The sequence below is a fragment of the Pinus tabuliformis genome, chromosome 5_1 (genome assembly GCF_031772625.1).
Source record: "Pinus tabuliformis cultivar Carrire ecotype Pingquan chromosome 5_1, CPIR1, whole genome shotgun sequence".
Lineage (NCBI taxonomy): Eukaryota > Viridiplantae > Streptophyta > Pinopsida > Pinales > Pinaceae > Pinus > Pinus tabuliformis.
Genome location: NC_142305.1, coordinates 740,916,224 through 740,938,173, shown reverse-complemented (window position 1 = coordinate 740,938,173; position 21,950 = coordinate 740,916,224). Strand labels below are relative to the sequence as shown.

The window sequence follows — 21,950 nt, the reverse complement described above, 5'->3', positions numbered from 1 at the left end:
CAAAACTAACACAGTGACCTCATACCTTACCGAAATCACACAGGTGAGTGATGAGTTTGCTGCAGTGGGAGAGATTATTCTCGATGACTAGTTGTTCAAGACGACATTGAGTGGCTTCCCCAAGAAGTGGGATGGTTTTGTGGTTAGAGAGCATCTTCCAAATTGAGGGAGGATATGGGATGATTTCACTCTGGAGGAGATACGAGGAATGCCAATAGTGGTAGTCAACATGGTGGGGTGGATGAGGAGGGGAATTTTACCCTTATAGCTAAGGGAGAGATGTCCAAGAAGGAGTGCATGAGCAGGAGGAAGAATAAGGCTATTGTTGGGGTTGCAAAGAGCCATGCTCCATGGTCAGGGATGTTGTCGCGCGGATTGACACGACAACGCTCAGACCGGGGGCTGTCACTCTGATCCCCGATCCCTCCGTTTAAGCCTGTCTCCCGCGGCTAAGGGGGGTAGTCCCTGTGAGATGATGAGACCAACTGTCGACCAGTTGGTTGGGAGACACGAGATACGATATAAAAAGCACTAAAATGATTTGATTAATTGAGCAGACCAGTGCCTTAAGAGATTATTGTTAAAATGATTACTTGTTAGATATAGAAAAATAAACTGTGAACAACAATCATTTGTCATCAAAAAGTATCAGCGAAATCACATAACCAAACGATATCCAGCGACTGAGAATTTTGAAAAAAAAATAAATGCTTTAAACCACCACGAGAATCCTAGACCATTAACTAGATATCATATTCGCATCTCGACTTGAAAAATTCAGATCTTAAGATATAACATGAAAAACAACTGAAACTGGCAAAAATGATTTTCCAAATTTTTTATGTGATAAAATGAAACCTAAAAACCCTAAACCTTGATAAAAACTGCATAAAGCAAAAAATTTGAAACCCTAGATCAGAGAAAATTGAAACCCTAAGACAACTGATTAATTTACAGATTTGGCCCCTTAACAGCCAGATTCAGCAATAAGAACGGAAATATTTTAATGAAACGAAAATTTCAGATTTGTCACTGTGAAGAACTTCAGAAAATTTCTCATGCAAATCAAATAAATAAACCGAATGATAGACCCAGGATCAAATCCAACTGGGTTCAGCAAAAAATGCTTGCGGGAGTTGGCTGGTTCAGCCGAGAACTTCCCCGAACGCCCACAAAATTCCTTCAGAAAATGTTTTCTGCACAGCTCAAAACAACCGTCAACAAAGAGGGCAAAAATGCTGCTAGATCTCAAACAGTAATGGAGATACCTGCCATTACTTCAGAAACCCTAACAACACCCAAACCCCAGCAAGTGAACAAGATACCTGTGCTCACAATACTCTATAAGAAGCTAATATTAATGGCTGAAAATAACATATGCAAAAAATGAAATGATCTCACAACATTCCAAGAGAGTAACACCAGCAAGATATGGACCCCAAAGTCTTTCTTTATTAACTAGAAACAGATTTACAAGAGAGCTTCTTCAGTATCTGATTCACAGATCGAATGAATCTGAAATGACCAGCTAAGACCCTATATAAAGGAAATGATCCCAACGGCTAGTTCGAATGATCCATGTAGAAATGATCTCGATCGTTGATGAAGATCAAGACATCTCTTGATCTCATCCGTCGATTTATTCAATTAATTTTTTATTATTATTTTTAAAATTTTTTAAAATTTCTTATTATTTATTATTTTATTATTATTTTTTAAATTTTTAAATTTTTTTTATTATTTTTTATTTATTTCATTTTTTTAAATTTTTAAATTTTTAAATTTTTTATTATTTATTATTTTATTATTATTTTTTAAATTTTTTAAATTTTTTTTTATTATTTTTTATTTATTTCATTTTTTTAAATTTTTAAATTTTTAAATTTTTTTATTATTTATTATTTATTTATTATTTTTTAAATTTTTAAATTTTTAAATTTTTATTTTTATTTTTTATTTATTTCATTTTTTAAAATTTTTAAATATTTTATTTATTTTATTATTTTATTTCATTTTTTAAATGGATCATCGAACTAAACCTTTGGAAACATCACCCAGGACCTAGGACTTAGGACTCACGAGGGGATTTAAAACATTTTTTGACCCTCAAGACACATTACATCATGACTTTTACAACTTACATCTCAAGGGGACAAGCCCACTTAACACAGACCCTCATAAATCACCCATTTCTGCGACACAACTATAATCTAGCATATTAACACACTAGGATTCTCCTAAAGTTCTAATGACAAAATCCATCCCGGCTTTGGGGTCAGGTTTGAAGGAAAACTCTGCCGATCCATGGATCGGTGAGACGAAAAACCTTCCGGGACATAGATTATCATAGAAAGTTAGGTCCACTTAGGCAATTTTACATACATGACTCTGATCTGCTTAGATTATTTACAATTCATACACGCAGACTGGGTTTACAATTGAAATGATCAAGCTGCTGATGACTGTAGGCTGGCACAGACACGTCGTTCAGGTGCTACCCCTTTCTGCCAAGAAAAGAGGGTGTACTGCATGGGAAGTTGACCAGTAGAGGTCAACAAGGGACTACCATTATTTTTATGGGCCGAGGCATGCAACACTGCAGTGTATCGGTAGAAAAAGAGTTGACACAGGGTGTTAGGGAATGAGTCCTATGGAGGGTTTTTTCTGGGAAGAAGCTTGAGATTGGGAACTCTAAGATTTTTGGGTGCCTGACATATTCACATCCGTAAGGATGAGAGGACAAAGTTCGAACCCACAACCGAGAAGGGCATTTTTGTGGGGTATAGCAAGACCTCCAAGGCCTACTGCATATATATTCCTGCGTAGAGGAAGGTTGTTGTGAGGTGGGATGTGAGATTTGAGGAGGAGAGAGGCTCGAGGAGGTCACGGGATATGGATCAAGTAGAGCAGCGAACTCCTTAGTAGGAGAGTGCACCACAATGTATGGGACCATCAAGCACAGGTTCACAAGGGTCTAGAGGATCGCAGGCTTTTGGGGTGATAGGTCCATAGGTTAGAGGGACAAAAGGCATAGGACCCCCAAATACAGCTTCACCACAGACCACAGGGGCATCATCATCAAAAGTATCGATTACAGAGGAGGATATACCCATCCCAGTACAGGAGGCTACTTCAGGGAAGAGGAAGCATAAATGGCTTTGTAATACCTTGCAGGAAGCCCAGGAGACAGTGGGAAAGCCCAACTAGTCAGTTTAATAGCATAAACCACTAGAGTGATTTGATGGCTATTTGGCTATGGTGAGTAGCATGATGGAGACCGAGCCATCTAGCTACGAGGAGGCTGCAAACCAACAAGTCTGGAGGGATGCCATGGTGGAAGAGTATGCTTCCATCATGCGTAATTATGTGTGGGAATTTGTGTTGAGACCTAAGGGGAAATAAATGGTGACTTCTAGGTGGCTTTACAAGATCAAGCATGTTGCAGATGGTAGCATTGAGAAGTTCAAAGCTCAATTCATGGCATGGGGTTTTTCATAGGTTGAGGGGTTTGACTATTGATGAGACCCTCGCACTAGTAGCTCGATACACTTTGATTAGACCAGTGATCCCCATTTCAACAATGATGGGTTGGAAGATCCACCAAATGGATGTGAAGACCGCTTTCCTCAATAGGATCATACAAAAGGAGGTATATGTCGAGCAACCAAATGGTTTTGAGGTACCTGGAAGGGAGTCCCATGTATGCAGGTTGAGGAAGGTCTTGTATGGGCTAAAGCAGGCACTAAGAGCCTGGTATTCATGGATTGATTGCTACTTGCAGCAGATGGGTTTCGAGAAGAGTGATGGGGATCTGAACCTATATTACATTGTGGTTGGCAAGGATCCACTCATTCTTGTCCTGTATATAGATGATCTTTTTATTACAGGAGAGTAGAAACTCATTGAGCATTGCAAGAGAGTCCATGCGTCAAAGTTTGAGATGATTGATATGGGATTGATGCACTATTTTCTGTGGTTGGGGGATGGACATATCCATAGTTTTACGAAACGGCCGAACCGAAACGGAAACGGCCGTTTCGTTCCGTTTCATTGCCAAAATATGTGACCCGGCTCGGTTGACCGGGTCAGCTATGACTCGGCCGGGTCATCCAATGACCCGGCCGAGTCATAGCTGACCCGGTCAACCCGGCCGGGTCCGTATTGACTCGGCCGTTTCACTCATAACCGGCTGGGGCAGCGTATTACCAAAAAAAAATCGATTTTTTGCTGATTTTTTATAAAGTTAGTTAGGGTTTGTGGAGCTGAAAGGTTTATTGTGATTTGTTTAATGCTTTTGGGGTCCATTTCCCCCTCCCAAACTCTATTTAAGACAGCCAAATGCTCTCATTTCACTCACAACAGTCTTATGCATTTGAGTGAGAGTCTTCTTTGAGAGTTAGTGAGCAGTTCTTGAGCTTGTTTTGGAGCAGCAGTGAGGAGTCTTGGAGGAGCATTGTAGCTGGAGTGAGGAGCTTCTTGGGCAGCCATTTGGAGCAGCGTTGAGGAGCTGATTTTTGGAGCAAGCTTGAGGAGGCAGTTTGTGCCTGGAGGTATTTTTTTCCACCTCTATAAATCTGTTTTTACTTAGTAAATTTTAGGTGCATATCAAGATAGCTTAGAGAGTGTTTTTAGTCAAATAAATGAACATTGAATCAATTTTTTTTTTTTTTTTTTCATTTTCAGATTGTTTTCCTAGTCAAAAAATGGCACCTAGAGCAAAAGATCCTGCTTGGGCATATGTTGAAATGGTTGATGATGAGATGTGTTGCAAGTTTTGCCATAGGAAAATTAAGTCAGGTCCTGGGGGGATTAATAGGCTGAAACAACACTTGGCAGGGATTAAAGGCAATATTACTGCATGTAAATCTAATGAAATTGGGGAGATTAGAAAGAATTTGTTGGAAAGCTTTGAAAAATTTAATGCAGAAAAGACTAGGCAAAAAGAGATACAGGCTGAAATTGGGAGGAAGAGGGAGATACAAAGAATGATGGCTGCCAACCCCCACTATGAGTTTGAGGGTTCTTCCTCTATCCCTCAAACTGATGCATCAAACCCTTTCCGTTATGTTCCTCCCTCTTTTGCTTCTGTTCAAGATAAGGGAAAGGGTAGAATGAAGGGTGATGGGACTATCAAAAGTTTTTTCACTCACTCAGGCTCCTCTCCATCAGATGCACATGGTCCTGAAGTTAGTAAAGGTCTTGCTCAGCCCACTTTAGATGACCATTGGAAGAAAGAATTGAGGGAGACTGCTTGTGACTACATAGCTAGATGGTGGTATGATGCTGATATCCCCTTTAATGCTGCTCGTTCACCATATTATGAGCCTATGTTTGAGGCCATACATGCTGCTGGAAAAGGCTTCAAAGGCCCTACTATGCAAGAGCTAAGGGGGTTTCGTTTGCAGAAAGAAATTACATCAATTAATGAGTATTTGCAAGATTTCAAGGAATCATGGGCAAGAACAGGGTGTACCATCATGTCAGATGGATGGATTGATCAAAGAAACCGTACCATCATAAACTTTCTTGTCTTCTGCCCACAGGGAACCATGTTTTTAAAATCAGTTGATGCATCTGATAAGGTAAAAGATGGCCACTTGTTGTTTCAGCTATTGGATGAGGTTATTTAGGATGTGGGGGTGGCTAATGTTGTTCAAATCATCACAGACAATGCCTCTAACTATGTTCTTGCTGGTAGACTGTTAGAGGAAAAACACAAGACCATCTTTTGGACCCCATGCGCTGCACATTGCATAGACCTCATGCTTGAGGATATTGGAAAATTAGATTGGGTCAGAAACACTGTAGATAATGCCAAAAGCATAACAAAATTTATCTACAATCATACACTGGTTTTGAGTCTCATGAGGAAACACACTGGAGGCAAGGATATTATTAGGCCTGCCATCACTAGATTTGCTACACATTTTTTGACATTGCAATCTATGCTTTCCCAACATAGAAACTTGCAAAAAATGTTTTCCAGTGATGATTGGAATCAAAGCAGTTGGTCTAACAAACCAGAAGGCAGAGAATTGAAAAGGAAAGTCCATGAGGAAACTTTTTGGAGAAAGGCAGCAGAGATTGTGAAGGTTGCTGAGCCACTAGTTAAGGTGTTGCGGTTGGTGGATGGGGAAAGGTTGGCTATGGGCTTCATTTATGAGGCTATGGATCAAGCAAAGGAGCAAATAAAGACAACATACAAGGATAGAGTGGCAAAGTATGGGCCCATTTGGGCAATCATTGATGAAAGATGGAACAATCAACTCCATCGCCCTATACATGCAGCTGGGTATTTTTTGAACCCACGGTATCATTATAAAGCTAAGGAGTCAGGAGCTTTGAGGGGGGAGGTCAGAGATGGACTGGTTGATTGCATTGAGCGCATGGTCCCATCGGAGTCTGATCAGCTGCTGATACATCAGCAGGTCACATCCTTCAGCAATGCAACAGGTACCTTTGGGAAGAACCTAGCAAAGATTGCAAGAGAAGCAGATGAGCCAGGTAAACAAAAATTTCAATTTTCAATTTCTTAATGGTTTTACTTTTTTTATTAAAGTTTGTTAAATCATTTATAATTTGAAAGTTAGATATAATTTGTAATTTTGTTGAGCTTCAGCCTTCATCTAACTCATAATTCATTACACTCCTATGTTTTTTGCAGCACAATGGTGGGAGGCCTTTGGTGGCCAGTGCCCTGAATTGCAAAGGTTTGCAATTCGTATTTTGAGTCAAACTTGCAGTGCATCTGGGTGTGAGCGCAATTGGTCTGTCTTTGAGAGGATTCACACAAAGAAGAGAAACCGTTTGGAGCAAAAACGGTTGAATGATCTAGTTTTTGTCCAATACAACCTTCGGCTCAGACGGAACCAATTGCTGAACAAAAGACCTGATTCAGATCCCATTGTGTTGGAAGACATTGATCCAACATCAGATTGGGTAGTGGAGAGTCGTCTACCAGAGTTTGATCCTGATGAGGATCTTGATGAAATTGATGTTGGAGATCCACTGCAGCGTGTTCAGTTGAATGCAGATCCCAATCCACCAGCCTCAGTCTCACAGCCAGCTAGTATGACTCCAGTTGTAGGTGCTTCCTCTGCTCAGCCACGACAGAAGCGCAGCCGCATTTGTACTCTATCTCAGCTTGCATCTGCTGCACAGCCTAGTGGTACTGGCACCACTTCTACAGTTGCAGTTGGAGACGATGATGATGAGGAGGAGCCATGGGGCCCCTTGTCTGACTCTGATGATGATGATCCAGAGATTGGTCGAGATGATCTTGGCTCCTCTGGCAGTAGCTACTAGCCTCCTTGGTTATTTGTATTTTGTTTTGACTCTTGAGTCTTTGATCATGTATGACAGACTACAGTTGACTATGTATTTACTATTGCCATTGGGTACCACCGTACCATTTTGATATAATGGATTGGTTCATGAGCCTACTTTGATCATATGTTGTCTTCCATGTATATTATAATGTTGTGTGTTTGGAAACTTGAATGAAAATCTTTAAAATTATGTTTAAAATATTTAAAATTATGTTTTTTTATAAAAAAATAAATATTTAATGTATTTTTTACAACGACCGAGTCATTGAAATCGAGCCGGCCGAGTCATTACCGAGTCCGAATCCGAGTCCGAGTCGATCCTCGGCCGAGTCCGAATCCGAGTCCGAGTTGTAAAACATTGGACATATCTTTGTGGGATAAGGCAAGGAGATTTCATATGGAGGACTGTAGGTCCATGGCTATGACTATGATTAGCAATTGGAAGAATCTACATGCTTTTGATTTCGAGTTGGTAGATCCCACTTTATATCGTCGATTGATCAGTTCATTGATTTATTTGGTTAATACCAATGTTCCACCAAGGTTCTGGGACGAGGGGGCGCGGGAGCGGCCTATGCAAAAGCTCCCTACCATTTTTTAGGAAACGCGGGAGAGCATCAGGGTCTTAAAAATTTATAAATATAAAATATAATTTATTAATTGAGTCCACTATGACAATTTGGTTTGAATTGAAAAGCTACAAAGCATGATCATTGATATGAATACCATTTGACATTATCTAAATTTATAATATCATATAAAATAATAAATTTAAAATTCTAATTTATAATCATACATCAATGATCATACATTATGATTAAAGTTTAAAGTTTAAACCATATTGATGTTCCACTTCCTACTATGAACATTCAATATTGAACAACGAATATTCAATATTGACATAAAATTATAAAAGTAAAGTCTGATACATCATACATCAAGAGTCCAAATTTTATAGAATTATAAAAGATTAAAGTCAAGTCTGATACATCAAGAGTCAAAATTTTATAGAGTGAGAATCTGAATAACTGATAACACAAATGATAAAAACTGAGAACATCAACATATCAAAAGATAAACAAGCATAATGCAAAATATGCCTCAAGGTAATGCCCCAAGGTAATGCTCAAGCCTTAAGGTAATGCCCCGCTAGTCTCTACATCTAGCTGCTGCATGAATAAATCAGGATCAACCATATCACCATCTGAATCTGAATCACTAGCATTCTCAAACATGCTAAGTGGCACACCAACCAACCCCATCTGTCTCTCATCAAGTCTCCCCTCCATATCTACCTGTGCATCATCCTCTGGATCAACATCCCATCGTGTTGCTAGTCCCTTCAAATACTTAGGTGTCTTCCTATTCTCAAGACGTAGGGTACTATGCACAACAACTAACTTCTCCACTCTTCTAGAGGTAAGCTTGTTCCTCTTGATAGAGTGGATGAAGCTATACGTGGACCAATTCCTCTCTGCTGCAGAGGAACTAGCAATCTGAGACAACAAATGCATGGCTAGATCTTTGAGCTCTGGAGCACCATCCCGATGCATCTTCCACCAACCAATCGGGTCATCTTGTGCTAGATCTATGTGATCTGCTCGAGCACCATGTGTGTTGAAGGGGCCACTAAGAGATGAAAACTGAACAAACTGTCTTCGAAATTTTGATCCCTCCTCCTCACTGTACATCTTTGCAGTTGCATCTAGGAAGCCTTTCTTTACCTCTGGATCATCAATAGGAGGCACCCTCCCAGGTCTCTCAACATACCATTTTGGGTTTAATGCATATGCTGCCATGTGCAAAGGTGTGTTCATGCGATCCCACCTACGCTGAATGATGGGTCGAATCTGGGAAGTATAGAACTCTAATGAGGGCTCCCTCTGCTGAATGGCTACCTTCACACGACCCAACATGCTATCAAAGGTCTCATAAATTTCTCCAAGACTAGGAGCATCTGAATCAGTGTAACGAATGACCTCCACAATAGGGCCTAAGAATGACACCAAATAAGAACAATTTGCCCACCTATCATTGTCCAACACCTGAAACTTGACCTTCTTCCCAGTGTCTGTCTTTGATTCTGACCACCTTCCCCACTCTGAACTCACAACCAAGGATTGTAGAGGTGCTTGTACCTCTATCATCCTCTCCAATAAGAGAAAATAGCTAGCATATCTAGTATCAGTGGGCTTGAGGAATTCCTTCCTCGTGTGAGCCCTGTACATAGCCAAGGAGTTGTGGTGGTTGCAGATAAACATTTGCACATCTCTTGCCGCTGACACCAAGTTTGATATCCACTGAATCTTGCCATTGTCCTTCAGTGCATTATTGAGTGCATGCACACAACAAGGAGTCCACAAAATGTGTTGATACCTGTTTTGAATCAATAACCCAGCTGATCTGCAAACTGCTGCTGCATCTGTCACAACTTGCACCACACTATCAGGCCCAACATCCTCTATAGCTTCTCGAAGAATCTCAAATTGGAAAGATGCATCCTTGTGCTTTCTAGAATAGTCAACAACTTTAAGAAAGAATGGACCTTCTGTAGATGTCACTATGATGCTGATTAGTGGGCGTTTTCGGATGTTAGTCCATTCATCCATAACAATAGAGCAACCAAACCTCAACCATGTTTGTCTCATTCTCTCTTTCTGCACATTAATTTTGGACACTTGTCTATCCAAAATTGTTGTTCGTAGTTTATGTTCTTTGGGTGGTACATATGAAGGCCCTATTTTTGCAATTGCTTGGACCATTTCCTTGTAATAAGGAGAATGAACAACATGGAAGGGAATCCCATTAGCAAAAAGAAATTTGTCAATTGCATCATCTGTGTCATTTCGATCTAGAATGTTGTATATTCCAGACACTGTACCAGTACCACCCATTGCAGAAGAACGAGATGCACCAGTGGAAACCTTTGTATTTTTTGATGAAGCACTGGATGGAGGAATATTTGTAGATGGATCAATATGTCTACTAGAGAACAATCCTTTTCCAGTGGCTGCCCTTTCTAGCCTCCAAAGTTGCTCTCTTAGAGCTGAATCCAGGTTCTTTGAGGGACACATATTCACTCTTTTACCTGTAATAGCCAAAATGTGTTGCTTCACCCTGGTATATCTGCCAATAAAGTGATGCCCACAAATATTGCAGACCCAATCACGTGAACCACCACCAACTTTTGGATTCTTTTTCGGCAGTCTAGTTGCATAGATTAGAAGTGGTTTTAGAGGATTAAATGTCCCCTTTGCAAATTTTTCTAGCTCTCTTGGCGGGCCTCCAGAATCTACACCATGCCTATTTGGTATCTTGCCCCCCTGTGACCGCTTTCAACTTCTTCTTGTGCATCATGTGGCTTACTACAGTGGTAGCTACTGTCACTGTTCTCACTGTTCCCAGAAGAAGTTTGACTTTGACTCATAGTTGTAACTTTGTAAGTTGCAAGTTGAATGACAAGTCAAAATGACAAAATGTAAGTTGCAACCTGAAATGAAAAAAAAAAATTAGAAACATTACAGCTACAGCACATGCCACACACATTGAAGTTTTCAAGTTTTGAACACTGATTTTATTTATTATTATTATTATTATTATTTTTTAATTCACAAGAAAAAAATGAAAATAGAAATTAAATTTTAATACAGTCAAAAATTATAAACAAAAACAGTTTCAATTTAAAACAGTTTTCAATTTAAATTTTAAAACAGTTTCAAAAACAATTTCAATTTAAAACAGTTTCAATTCTTTTTTTTAAAACACAGTGAACAGTGAACACTCAAGAGTCAAAACATAATGATAAAAAAAGAAATGAAAAAAAATCCTTTGCTCCTAAAGTTAAAACTGTTTCTATAATCTATTCACTCAACTAATAGTCTAGCTTTGATTCGAGTATGGCAAGTCTGAGTTGAGTTTAATTCAAGTCTAAATTGAGCTTGAGCAGAGTTTAATATTTATTGCACAATCTAGTTGTGTCTTTTTGTAATTTTCCCTAGTGTTTCTTTTGGTAGGCTTTTTCTTTTGGACAGTGGTTTCTAAGTTTGCTATTGACATCTGCCAAGTGTATTAATTTATTAACCTGATTTGGTAAGTTATATTCCTTGAGTTAAAGAATTCCTGGAGCAAGAAAGCAATGAATTTGAAAATTTACACAATCCTTCTTAGAAGAAAACTTAAACAAAGAGAGAACTGTCCTTCTTAGAAGAAAACTTAAACATAGATAGAACTATAGTGGATTATGTATAATGATTTTGAGAAACTGGACTTCTTGACATATTAGTTAGGCAGGCCGTAGATTTTCAACTGATAATATATGAATAGCCTATTTGGCAATGCTTCCATAGGACTAGCCCATAGGTCTGATATACCTTCACAATTCTGTTTTAGATACTGCTAACCTAGAGAAAAAGAAATCATTTTTGGAACTTGGACTAAACCTGGATGCTTTTTCCACAGGTAAAGACCATAGGCCTAATATACTATGCAATTTAATTTGAGATCTTGCTAACTTAGTGGCAAAAGAAGCCATTTTTGGGGACGTGGACTTAAACTGCCTGTTTTTCCATAGATCTAACCCATTGGACTGATATAGCTTAACAATCCTATTTCAGATCTTGCCAACCTAGTGTAAAAAATAAGTCATTTTTGGCACTTCGACTCAACCTGAGAGGCTTGTTAATTACCAAACTAGTTCTTGACATAAAACTTTAAGTTACTACAGCGAAGTTCTAGAGCGAGGGAATTTATTTTTCTGTTCCATGAATTCCACAATAGTACTTGCAAAGGGTCATGACTCATTACAATATATACACATTGAGAAGCTGCATTCAACTCACACTCTTCAGCACAGTCAAGACTCAAGTTTGGTTGACACTGCTCTGAGACGCTGTGATGATTGCCCAAACTTCATTCACACGCCCAATGATTCGGAAAGGGCTGTTTTACTGTGCAATGATAAAACTTGCAGAATATATTTAAAATCGAGACAAGGCCGTCATATGAAAACCAGTGTGGCCGTAGACAAGGCCGTCATATGAAAACCTGCATAATATATTTAAAATTTTAAATCTATAAGTGAAACATGGAAACCTGGTTTCTTTTGAGACCATGGTGACTTTACGGAAGAACTGATGGCTGGAAGAAAATATCAAAACATGGAACCTCCATCTGTAGTTTAGTTATGATAGCATTGTCGCTTAAAAAAAGAAGCTGTCAAGACACACCAAACAAACAATGCGCATTATTGATCTGTTGGAGACTTATAAGTTATATCACATTCGAATCCCATCACATGGGCAAATTCGGAAGGGCACTGTTTGCCATGCATTCAGAAGAATTTAGGCTTAGAAACAGTGAACATGTCTTCAATGTATTATACACAAACATATCCAAATGCATTCTTACGCAGTTACACAGTGGCATATGAAATGAACTGTTACTAACCTGTTAAGCTGTAGCAGTCCGCTCCTCGCACGCAGCGCTGCTCGCACGATGCTTGAAGGGAGGTGCTGCTCGCACGATGCTCGATGGGAGCTGCTGCTTGTAGGACGCTCGACCAGAGGGAGGGAGGAGTTCTGGAATGATGAATCCGAACAGTGAAATCGAACGTTGTGAGTGGAGCGCTCAGCAAACTTGCAAAGGCTGTGAGTGTGTTGTTCATGGTTCAGGGTGCCGTTTTTATAACATGAAATAGCTATTTTCCAAAACCCTAAACGTTAATTAACTATTAATTAAAGATTAAGTTCAACGTTTAGTTAATTAAAATGGTTTTTAATGCATTAAAGGTGTGCCACGTCCCCCCTCGCTCCCTCTCACCCCCCCTCGTCCCCTCACGTGCCCCCTCGTTCCCCTTTTAGGAAACGCCCCCTCAGGGAAGGGAAACGACTCCCTCGCACGCCCCCCTGAGTTTCCTCATTTTTGGGAGCGTGGGGAAACATCCCCTACTCGTCCCCAAGTCCCCAGAGCGTGGGGGAGCAAGGAAACTAGACCCCTGGGGGGGGGGGGGCGAGTCCCCGTGGAACACTGGTTAATACCAGACCAAATATTTGTTTTGTGGTCAATACATTGAGTCAGTTCATGGTGGAGCCCAAGAGCATGCAGTGGGTGTTTGCGAAACATGTGTTACTTGCAGGGTACAATGGATTATGGAGTAGAATATATCTAGGTAGATGGAATTAGGTTGATTGGCTACACAGACTCAGATTGGGCAGCAGTGCCAGTGATAGGAATAACACATCAGGATGTTGTTTCATGTTGGATTCAACGATAGCGACATGGTTTAGTAGGAAACGAAGATTGGTTGTATTGAGCTCTGCAGAGGTGGAGTAAATGGTAGCTAGTCAAGCTAGTTGTGAGGCCCTTTGGCTTCGCAAGATGTTGTATGGCATATTTGGTCAACATTTGAGACCAACCATGATCTACTGTGATAATCAGAGTTGTATCAAACTCACAAAGAATCTAGTTTTTCATGATAGGTCAAAGCATATCGAGATCAAATACCACTTCATTCGGGATTATATTCAGAGAGGAGCAATTAAACTAGGGTATATATCTACTGATGAGCAAGTGGCTAACATTCTCACCAAGTCCTTACCAATGGGCAAGCATGTTTAGTTCGAAGACAAGATGGGAGTGGTGATAAACACTTCCTTGGTAAGAGGGAGTGTTAGAAAGGGAGTACCAAGGATAAGTGTTCCTAAATCTTCGTGTCTAGCCTAGGAAAGAGTGTCGTAATGTGATCCTGTTTACTTAACTTTATAGGAAATAAAATGAAAATGAGTTTATAAGTCATAAAGTGACTTTAAGAGAAATAAAGTCATAAAGTTAATTTATAAACATAAAGTGACTTAAAGAGAATAAAGTCATAAAGTGGCTTCATAAACATATAGTGAGTTTAAGTCGTGTTGCCTCCTTAATCCACCCTTGGGATTATCATGGAGAAAGTCCTCAACTCCATTTAGTGTGGCCTTGGGGGCAAGTTGCAAGTGGGGCTATCACCCAAATCCCAACTCCTTTGTCTAGGCTAACTCCTAGCAAAGCCAAGGGGGGTAGTCCCTAAAGAAGAAAACTAAGGCTTGATTAATGTTGTGCTAAACGAGTTCTAGGAGTTAATATGGTTTAAACCAATTTGCAATTCACCATTAACAAGATAGATCATCACTTATGTTTCAAAATAAAAAATGAATTCGCAAGTACATAAGCATCACATGCCATTCAGGACGAAACATATATAAGAATTCCAAACCAATGAATGAAATATTTAAGCAATGTAAAGGTATGATCAATAAAGAGACCATTCATGAAGGGGATGATTATAATAATGATTAATTAATAAGTGATTAGTATAGAAGAGGCATGTCTTTAAAGGACATGACCGTTCATGAAGGGACACTTGTCTAGTTAAAAGTGGGCCCTCATTTGTAACAATTCCATCATCTCATATCTTCTGTGCATTTTTTATATAATATATTATTGTCCTGTCATAGATATTTATATATTTCAGAACTTTTGAGTATTCTGCTGCATATATGAACTTTGTTCATAACATTGGTATCAGAGCCATGTTCTCTAATCCCGACCTTTGGCCATTATTTTTTTGTCAACTTTGTTGTCGTTGTGATTAAAGAATTTCGCTACACAATTTTTGGAGATTGTCCATTCTGCTCCCAGACCTTTGGACATTAAAAAAGAAAAGAAAAAAAAAGAGATATATTAAAAAAGAGAGTAGAAAAAAAAAGGTTGATTAAAGAAAAGTTATTAAAAAAATCCAAAAAGAAAAGGGTTATTAAAAAAAAGTATATAGAAAAAAAAATTAAAAATAAAAAGAATATAAAAAAGGAATAAAATATTTAAAATTTATGTATATATATATATAACAAAGGTTGCAACTAACAACCATCATACATAGCCGCCAACCGGACAAACTCGGCAGTCGCCAACAAATCGTCACTCTCGCAGAGCCGCCATGGCTTGCGACACAAACGCTGCATGCCAGTTTCACCGCACCAGAAATCCCTACTCGCCGTCATCTGTGCCACATCCACTGACTGCTACATTTTCCATCACCAGCCACCACCGCACTTCCATCACCGATTCACCAGCCGCCAAGTTCCTTGCTCGAGTAATTGTACATCCAACCATGCAATTTGCAGCCGTCACTTTCTATAATTGTGGAGTAGCTTCAATACTGTCATACAACAAATTATAACACCCATACAGTCAAATCACAACGTTTGTCTGTATAGTTTTAGCTTTCCAATTCATATTGCTATATCAAATTCATATTAATCTAGAATATTCAACCACTACAATTCGCCAATCAATTTGTTAAATTAAGAATCATTGCAGGGAAGAAGTTTGAAAGGGTGCCAATCCATTTGAAAGGGCAAGTACATTAATTTCATTTGGATGCATCAAAATTATTTTCCAAGTTGCCATTACAAACTGGTGCAACCCTTGTTGTAGCGATCCAAGGGAATATAAAATCACTCATTATTAATTTTCACGTAGTTAAAACAAGGGATTAGAACATGAAGAAATGCCTAACTAATTGATACTTATAAAGGTGGATATCAATCGAAGGTGCAAACGAATACCACAAAAGGGTATGTTGGCTCCAAAAAAAATAGTGTGCACCAAAATAAATTTAATCGACACTTCCATTCCATTATCCTTGTTAGTCAACATCACACGCATTAAACTCTTGTCCCCGGTTTCCTCATATATAACCTTATAAGTATATATATAAAAGTATAGAAGCTAATACATTCTATAGTAAAAAAAATAAAAATAAAATTTGAAAAAGTAATTGAAGTTCCTTTTAAAGGAGAAAGGATTATTAAGGTAAGTTAGTTAAAAGTTCATAAACTATTAAAAAAAGGGAAATATATATTTATATATAAAAGTGAATAATTGAGGACTTTAAAAAGTAAAAAATAAAATAAAATAAGAAAAAGCAAAAATATGCATGCTGTAAAGAACTGTGGTTTCTTTTCAAGATGTCCTTTTCATTAAGAGGGATGTTCTAATTGTCAAGAGTCATTTAGAAGTCAAAATGTCATCTGCACAAAATGTTACAAAACTTTTACTTTAGTTGAATAACTAAGTGATACACAAAAACAATCGTTGGCAAGAGATATAAAACAATTAATGGCAACACTTGGGCAACAACATGCATATTTTAAGAAGGAAATGAAGAAAATGGAATCCAAATTGCAAGTTAAACGCCCATCATCACTCCTATAAAACGATGTAATCCAGTGTACTAAGAAATTGCAACTGGAAGAGCAAGAGAAAGAAAACATAGCCAAACTTCGGCAAAACAAGAAAGCGTTACAACGCGAATATAAAGATCTTGTGGATATGCATTACACGGAAAAGGACGAAGAAATTTCTCACCTCAAGGACCACAGAAAAATTACTTGCACAAGTCAAGAAGACTAAGGTCACAAAGAAGGAACTCAAGAAGCACTTATTAGTACATGAAGAGGAAAATTTATGTTTAAAGAACCTTAATAAAAATTTATTAGAACAAATCAAAAGTTTAAAAGATAAAGAGAAGGACACTTAGAATAAATTCAACAATCAAGAAAGCGAAGAACTTTCACATCTAAATAATCATAGTCAAAACCTTCTTATGGAAATAGAGAAGCTTAAAATTGACAAGAAGTTGTTAAAAGACGAGTTAGAACAACTTACTCAAGAAGAAGTATCAAAGTCTTCAGTCGTAACAGTTCAAGTTGAAGATAAAGGAACGAATATTGATCCAGTCAATATCACTACTCAAGAAGAGGATAAACTAGTTGAAGTGAAGACGTACTCAAAATTTGTAGTTCAAGCAACAAAAATTTCAAGTGAAGATTTCACAATTAATCAAGTGACTTATGTTCCTGTTGTCGCCCAAAGTGTACACCTAAGGCGCAACGCTCAGAGTAGGGGCTGTCACCTATACCCTACTCCCTCCGTTTAGACTCTCCTAGCTAAACCAGGGGGGTAGTCCCTAAAGGATGAAACTAGACAGTGAAACTTGTTGGAACAACAAGTCTAGGAGATATGAGGGCAAGGCAATTGTTATTAGTGCAACTTATAAAAAGCTCTCAAGCATTCATTCGAAATAAAATTTGGATAACTAGGAATGTTAGCAAAATCATAAGGGACGAATGGGTTACCCATAATGTTTGGCCCACTCGACCTTGAAAGAACAAATGAATATTAGAGAGAGCCTCTTGTCCAAGATTAGCAAGTAGTCTACAAGAAGAAGGCTTCAAGCATAAGTCCTTGCGAAAGAATGAGACAAGTGGAGTCACCACTTGAACAAGAACCTAACTCTAAAAGCCAAAATGTTGAAAGTTAGTCAAAAACCAGGAACAGAAAAAACTCTATCCCCAACAACGACACCAAAAATTCTTGCTGCCTAAAGTGTACACCTAAGGTGCAATGCTTAAAGTAGGGATCAAAGTGACAACCCCTACTTTGAGTGTTGCGCCTTAGGTGTACACTTTAAATGACAACAATTCCCAAGAACATCGATGTCACCATGTCTTGTGATAACATTTTATCCCAAGTTTTTAGTAATTGCAAGATTCCACAAAAGATTCATTTTGGATGGTTAGATAGTTTTATGGTACAACAATTTTGTACCACACTCAATACTTCATATTGTCTCATCTCTTCTGAATTCAAACATTTATATATATATTTATTATTCCATGATGGATATTGTTATCTTAATCTCTCCACTGCGTATACGAACCTTGTTCGTTACATTGGTATTAGAGTGTATACGAACTTTGTTCGTTACAATATTAAGTGCACCAAGATAGGGTTACAAGTCTAATGATTATCAATGCACATCCTAGTCTTTATGAGATGGACTTGTATATTCTTCACCCTTACAAGACAGGTGTTGGTTTGAATGCACATAGACAAGATCCTTTTCTTTGCGATCCACACCTAGTGTGTCTGTAGAATGAATGATTCAATGAAGCCATAGTTGCGTCAGTTCCTTTCCGGTTGAAAAACATGCCGCCTGTGAGAGAATACAAGTGGCAAGGTTTTTGCAATTACACTCCATTTTTTGGGTTCCCAATGACAAATATGCCATTTAATTGGGTTGGATTGGAAGCTTATCCAATCCAGCAAGAAAACAAGCAAAATTTTTCCTTACCTTGCTCTTTAGAGGAGCTAGAAACAACCTGTTGAAGGTTTTCTTTACTTCGGTGGCTACCTCCCTATCCTAATTTGGGACCTTCCTCTTCTCATTGCTTTGTGCAATGAGGTCTTCATCATAAAATTTGGAATTCAAAGCATGTTCCCAGGTGTTCGATTTAGTTTTTAAACCACTCCACCTTTAAACAATAGACTTACAGGCTTTGAAAATTAGGAATAAAAAAAAATAAGAGAGGGAGCCTCCTATGAAATATTGACCACAATTTTGTCAACCATGGTATCTATGGCATCATAAATCTCTCCCAGGCTAAGTTGTTTGAAAGGTGTAGCACAAGCCTATACCATCCACGTTTCCTTATGAAAAATAGTGTGGCATGGCCTTGCTATGCTTTTTCAGCCATATGACAAGTTTCCAATGGCTGGAAACACATTTATGGCCCATGGGCCATACCAGTGCTTGTCTAATGCATTTCCAAAAAGGTTTAGCTGTTTTTTATTTGGATTTTCGATCGGTTTGATAAAAAATGCTGGCAATTTAAAGGTAATGTTAAAACTTAATTTATTAAAGCAAAAATTGACATTTCCTCTATCTTTCATTTTCTATGCTTTTTCTTTATCTTTACTTGGGCTTTTCCTTTATCCTTTCACTCAAAATTTTAGAATTACCATTAATTGTTTTAGGATGTTTGAGAGTGTTTCCAAACTCACCAGACTTCATATAAAGAATGTAGAATTTCATATGCTATTCAAGATTCAATGGATTTTGCTGATTTGGGGTAGCATCAAATGTGCTCTAGCCACGAAAATTGGTGGAGAGGCTAAGGCACATGAGATCTCCAATACCTAGAAAGGGTTTGGGCAAATTCTAAACAGTTTGGGAGATATTAAAATAATTAATATTTTTAATGGAGTCCCTAAGTCTAAATTTAGGGAAAATAAAATATTAATGTGAATTAATATAAAACTGTGTTAGCTTGGTCCAAAAGTCATGGATCAAACCAAATCTAATCTTAGCCATTGATTAGGGACTTAATGTTTGCCGTTGAATTGTCAACAAGAAAAGTATAAGAGGAAGCTTGAGGGTCACTTGGAGAACACACCAAGAGATCAAGATTTCGACTTTCTAGGGCTGGGTTTGCTGAGAAAGTTGAGAGAGTGATCAGAGTTGTAGCTAAGGGGCAGTGAATACAGAAGCAAAGAGGCAGAGATAGCACCGAGAGTATCAACGCAGTAGCCGAAGAGGGGGACGTAGAAGTAGCCAAGGGTTCACGCAAAGGCAGCCAGGAGTTGCGTAGTGCCTCAAAGGGCCAGCGTGGGTGATGCAGAGGGCTAGAGGGTTGGCGTAGTGCCTCTAGAGGCTGACGCAGGCCAAGCCAGAGTGATGTTGGGCCAGAGAGAGCCTGACGCAGTCCCTAGAGGCTGACGCTGGGGTTTCGTGGGGTAGATTGGCGTTGTGGAGCTGCCAGAGTGTTTATCCAGGGTTTCAACCAGAATATCTGCTTTCAAGTAGAGAGGTACTACTGCTGAGATTTTTTCTGTTGGGTGAGCCAGATTTGGCACCCAGATTGTATTTTGAAACTGCTTAATAAATCAAACCCTCAGATAGTTGCACTGGTTTTCCCGTATTGGGTTTTTCTGGGGACATTAGTCCAAAAAACAACGGTGTCACTTGTGTGCTTGTTTCTATTTCTTTCAGTTGATGATCTGTAATGTGTTGAGCATGTACTTGTATTTATTTCTAGTATTTACATGGTAAATAAATTGTTAATTAACAGAACAAGTAGGTAGGAATAAATCAGTAAAGCGCATGAAGGGTTTCTAACGTGTCAGACTTAGAAATTCCAACATGGTATCAGAGTGTGGTTGCAGATCTCAGGACAATTGAGGATATCAACCAAACATAGTAGCAACAACAAAAAACAGCTGTCCCGAGTGACAGAAGCTGTTCCTAGCAGAGTAGAAGCAAGGAAGGGGTGACACAGTGCCTGTGTCATCAAGATTGAGCCAGGAAGAGGTAGCACAGAGGTTGAGGGAGGCAAAGGCATGTGCACGTAGAGCCCCGCAGAGGCCAGGAGGGCTGACGTAGTTGGCTGAGGAGGCTGATTTGCCAGTGCCGAGATTGCGCAGAGCCTAGGAGCTCTAACCTTCAGTTTGCTGGGGTTTAGGAGGCTGTGGGTAAGTTGCAGAGTGGAGCTGGTGGGGTACTGTAGTCAGAACAGTACCTAATAGGGCAAGACCAAGGTAGAGGGAGTTGTTGTCGAGGTGGATTTCTAGCCAAGGAATCCAGATCAGTGTTGCAGTTGCACAGACGATTGGAGAGGGGCATCTCGACATTGGCAGAAGGGTTTCCAGGAGGGAAATTGAGGCTCAGAGGAGTCATACCGAGAACTTCCAGGAGGGAAGTAGAGGAGCAGCGAAATGGCACTACACGGGGTAAGAGACCAAGATAGATCGGACGGAGCCTCAAACTTCGTAGTTTGGAAGGCTATAATCTTATCCTTTCTAGACAGTAATCGTGTCAAGCACTTTGCCTTGAGGACGATAGCTATCCCAGTTGACCCGGCTGATAACGATAGGTACAAGGATGCAATGGCGAGGGCTAAGAGTATCATCCTTGACGGGGTCAAGGATCATATAGTACCACATATTGTCGAGAAGGACACGGCACAGGAGATGTGGGAGGCCCTGACCAAGTTGTATCAGCATACTTTCGTGCAAAGGAAGATGTTACTAGAAAATCAACTGCGGTCATACCAGATGAAGAAGGGAAAACAAATCGACCCATTCCTCAGTCAATTGAAGGACATTCAGGATCAGTTCACTTACATAGGGGCAATGCTGGATCCAAAATTGATGGTGAGAACAACCCTAAACGCAGTCTTAGAAGACTGGGAGGTGTTTGTGCATAGCATATTGGGCAGGGCGACCCTTCCAAATTGGGAGAAATGTGGGCTGCTCTTCGCCAAGGAGAGATCATAATGCTGGGCAAGGCGGGAAGCAGTGACAAGGGGATCAGAATCAAGAAGGAGGAGGAAGATGTTGCCCTAGCATCTGAAGGAAAGCAGGAGAAACAAAAAAAGAAGGACCTCTCCAAGGTCAAATGCTTCCACTGTGGGGAGTTGGGTCATTATGCGACCCAGTGTCCAAGGAAGAAGAGTAAGGGAGAGGCCTCTGAGACCAAGGCAGCGCCAACAAGGGCAGAGAAGGAAGTGGAGACAGACGATGATTGTGCCATGAGTGCTCATGTGGCACATCTGAGGAAGTGGGGAGACATCGAGTTGTAGTCAGGAGGACTACAGGCGATGAGGGGCAAGATCCTCGAGGTACCCAGCCTCTTGGATTAGACCTTGCTACGGGAGCCCTGAAGAGGAGTAGCAGTATTGGCGATGTCAGTAGAGACGGATGCGGATGGAGCGACAGAGGGAGCTACAGTGCAGGATTTCTAGGACAGCG

The 21,950-nt window shown here is 39.5% G+C and overlaps 2 protein-coding genes across 2 annotated transcripts in view; both read left to right on the top strand.

Moving 5' to 3' along the window:
- The window catches only part of EMB2753 (tetratricopeptide repeat (TPR)-containing protein), a 333,581-nt gene that overhangs the window by 75,916 nt on the left and 235,715 nt on the right, over positions 1-21,950 (top strand). The gene's annotated exons all lie outside the window — the stretch shown is intronic.
- LOC149167077 (uncharacterized) lies at positions 5,763-7,572 on the top strand. The gene is made up of 2 exons (XM_089431458.1): positions 5,763-6,504; positions 6,665-7,572. Exons 1-2 carry the CDS (start codon positions 5,763-5,765, stop codon positions 7,303-7,305), a joined length of 1,383 nt encoding a protein of 460 aa, XP_089287584.1. The 3' UTR covers positions 7,306-7,572.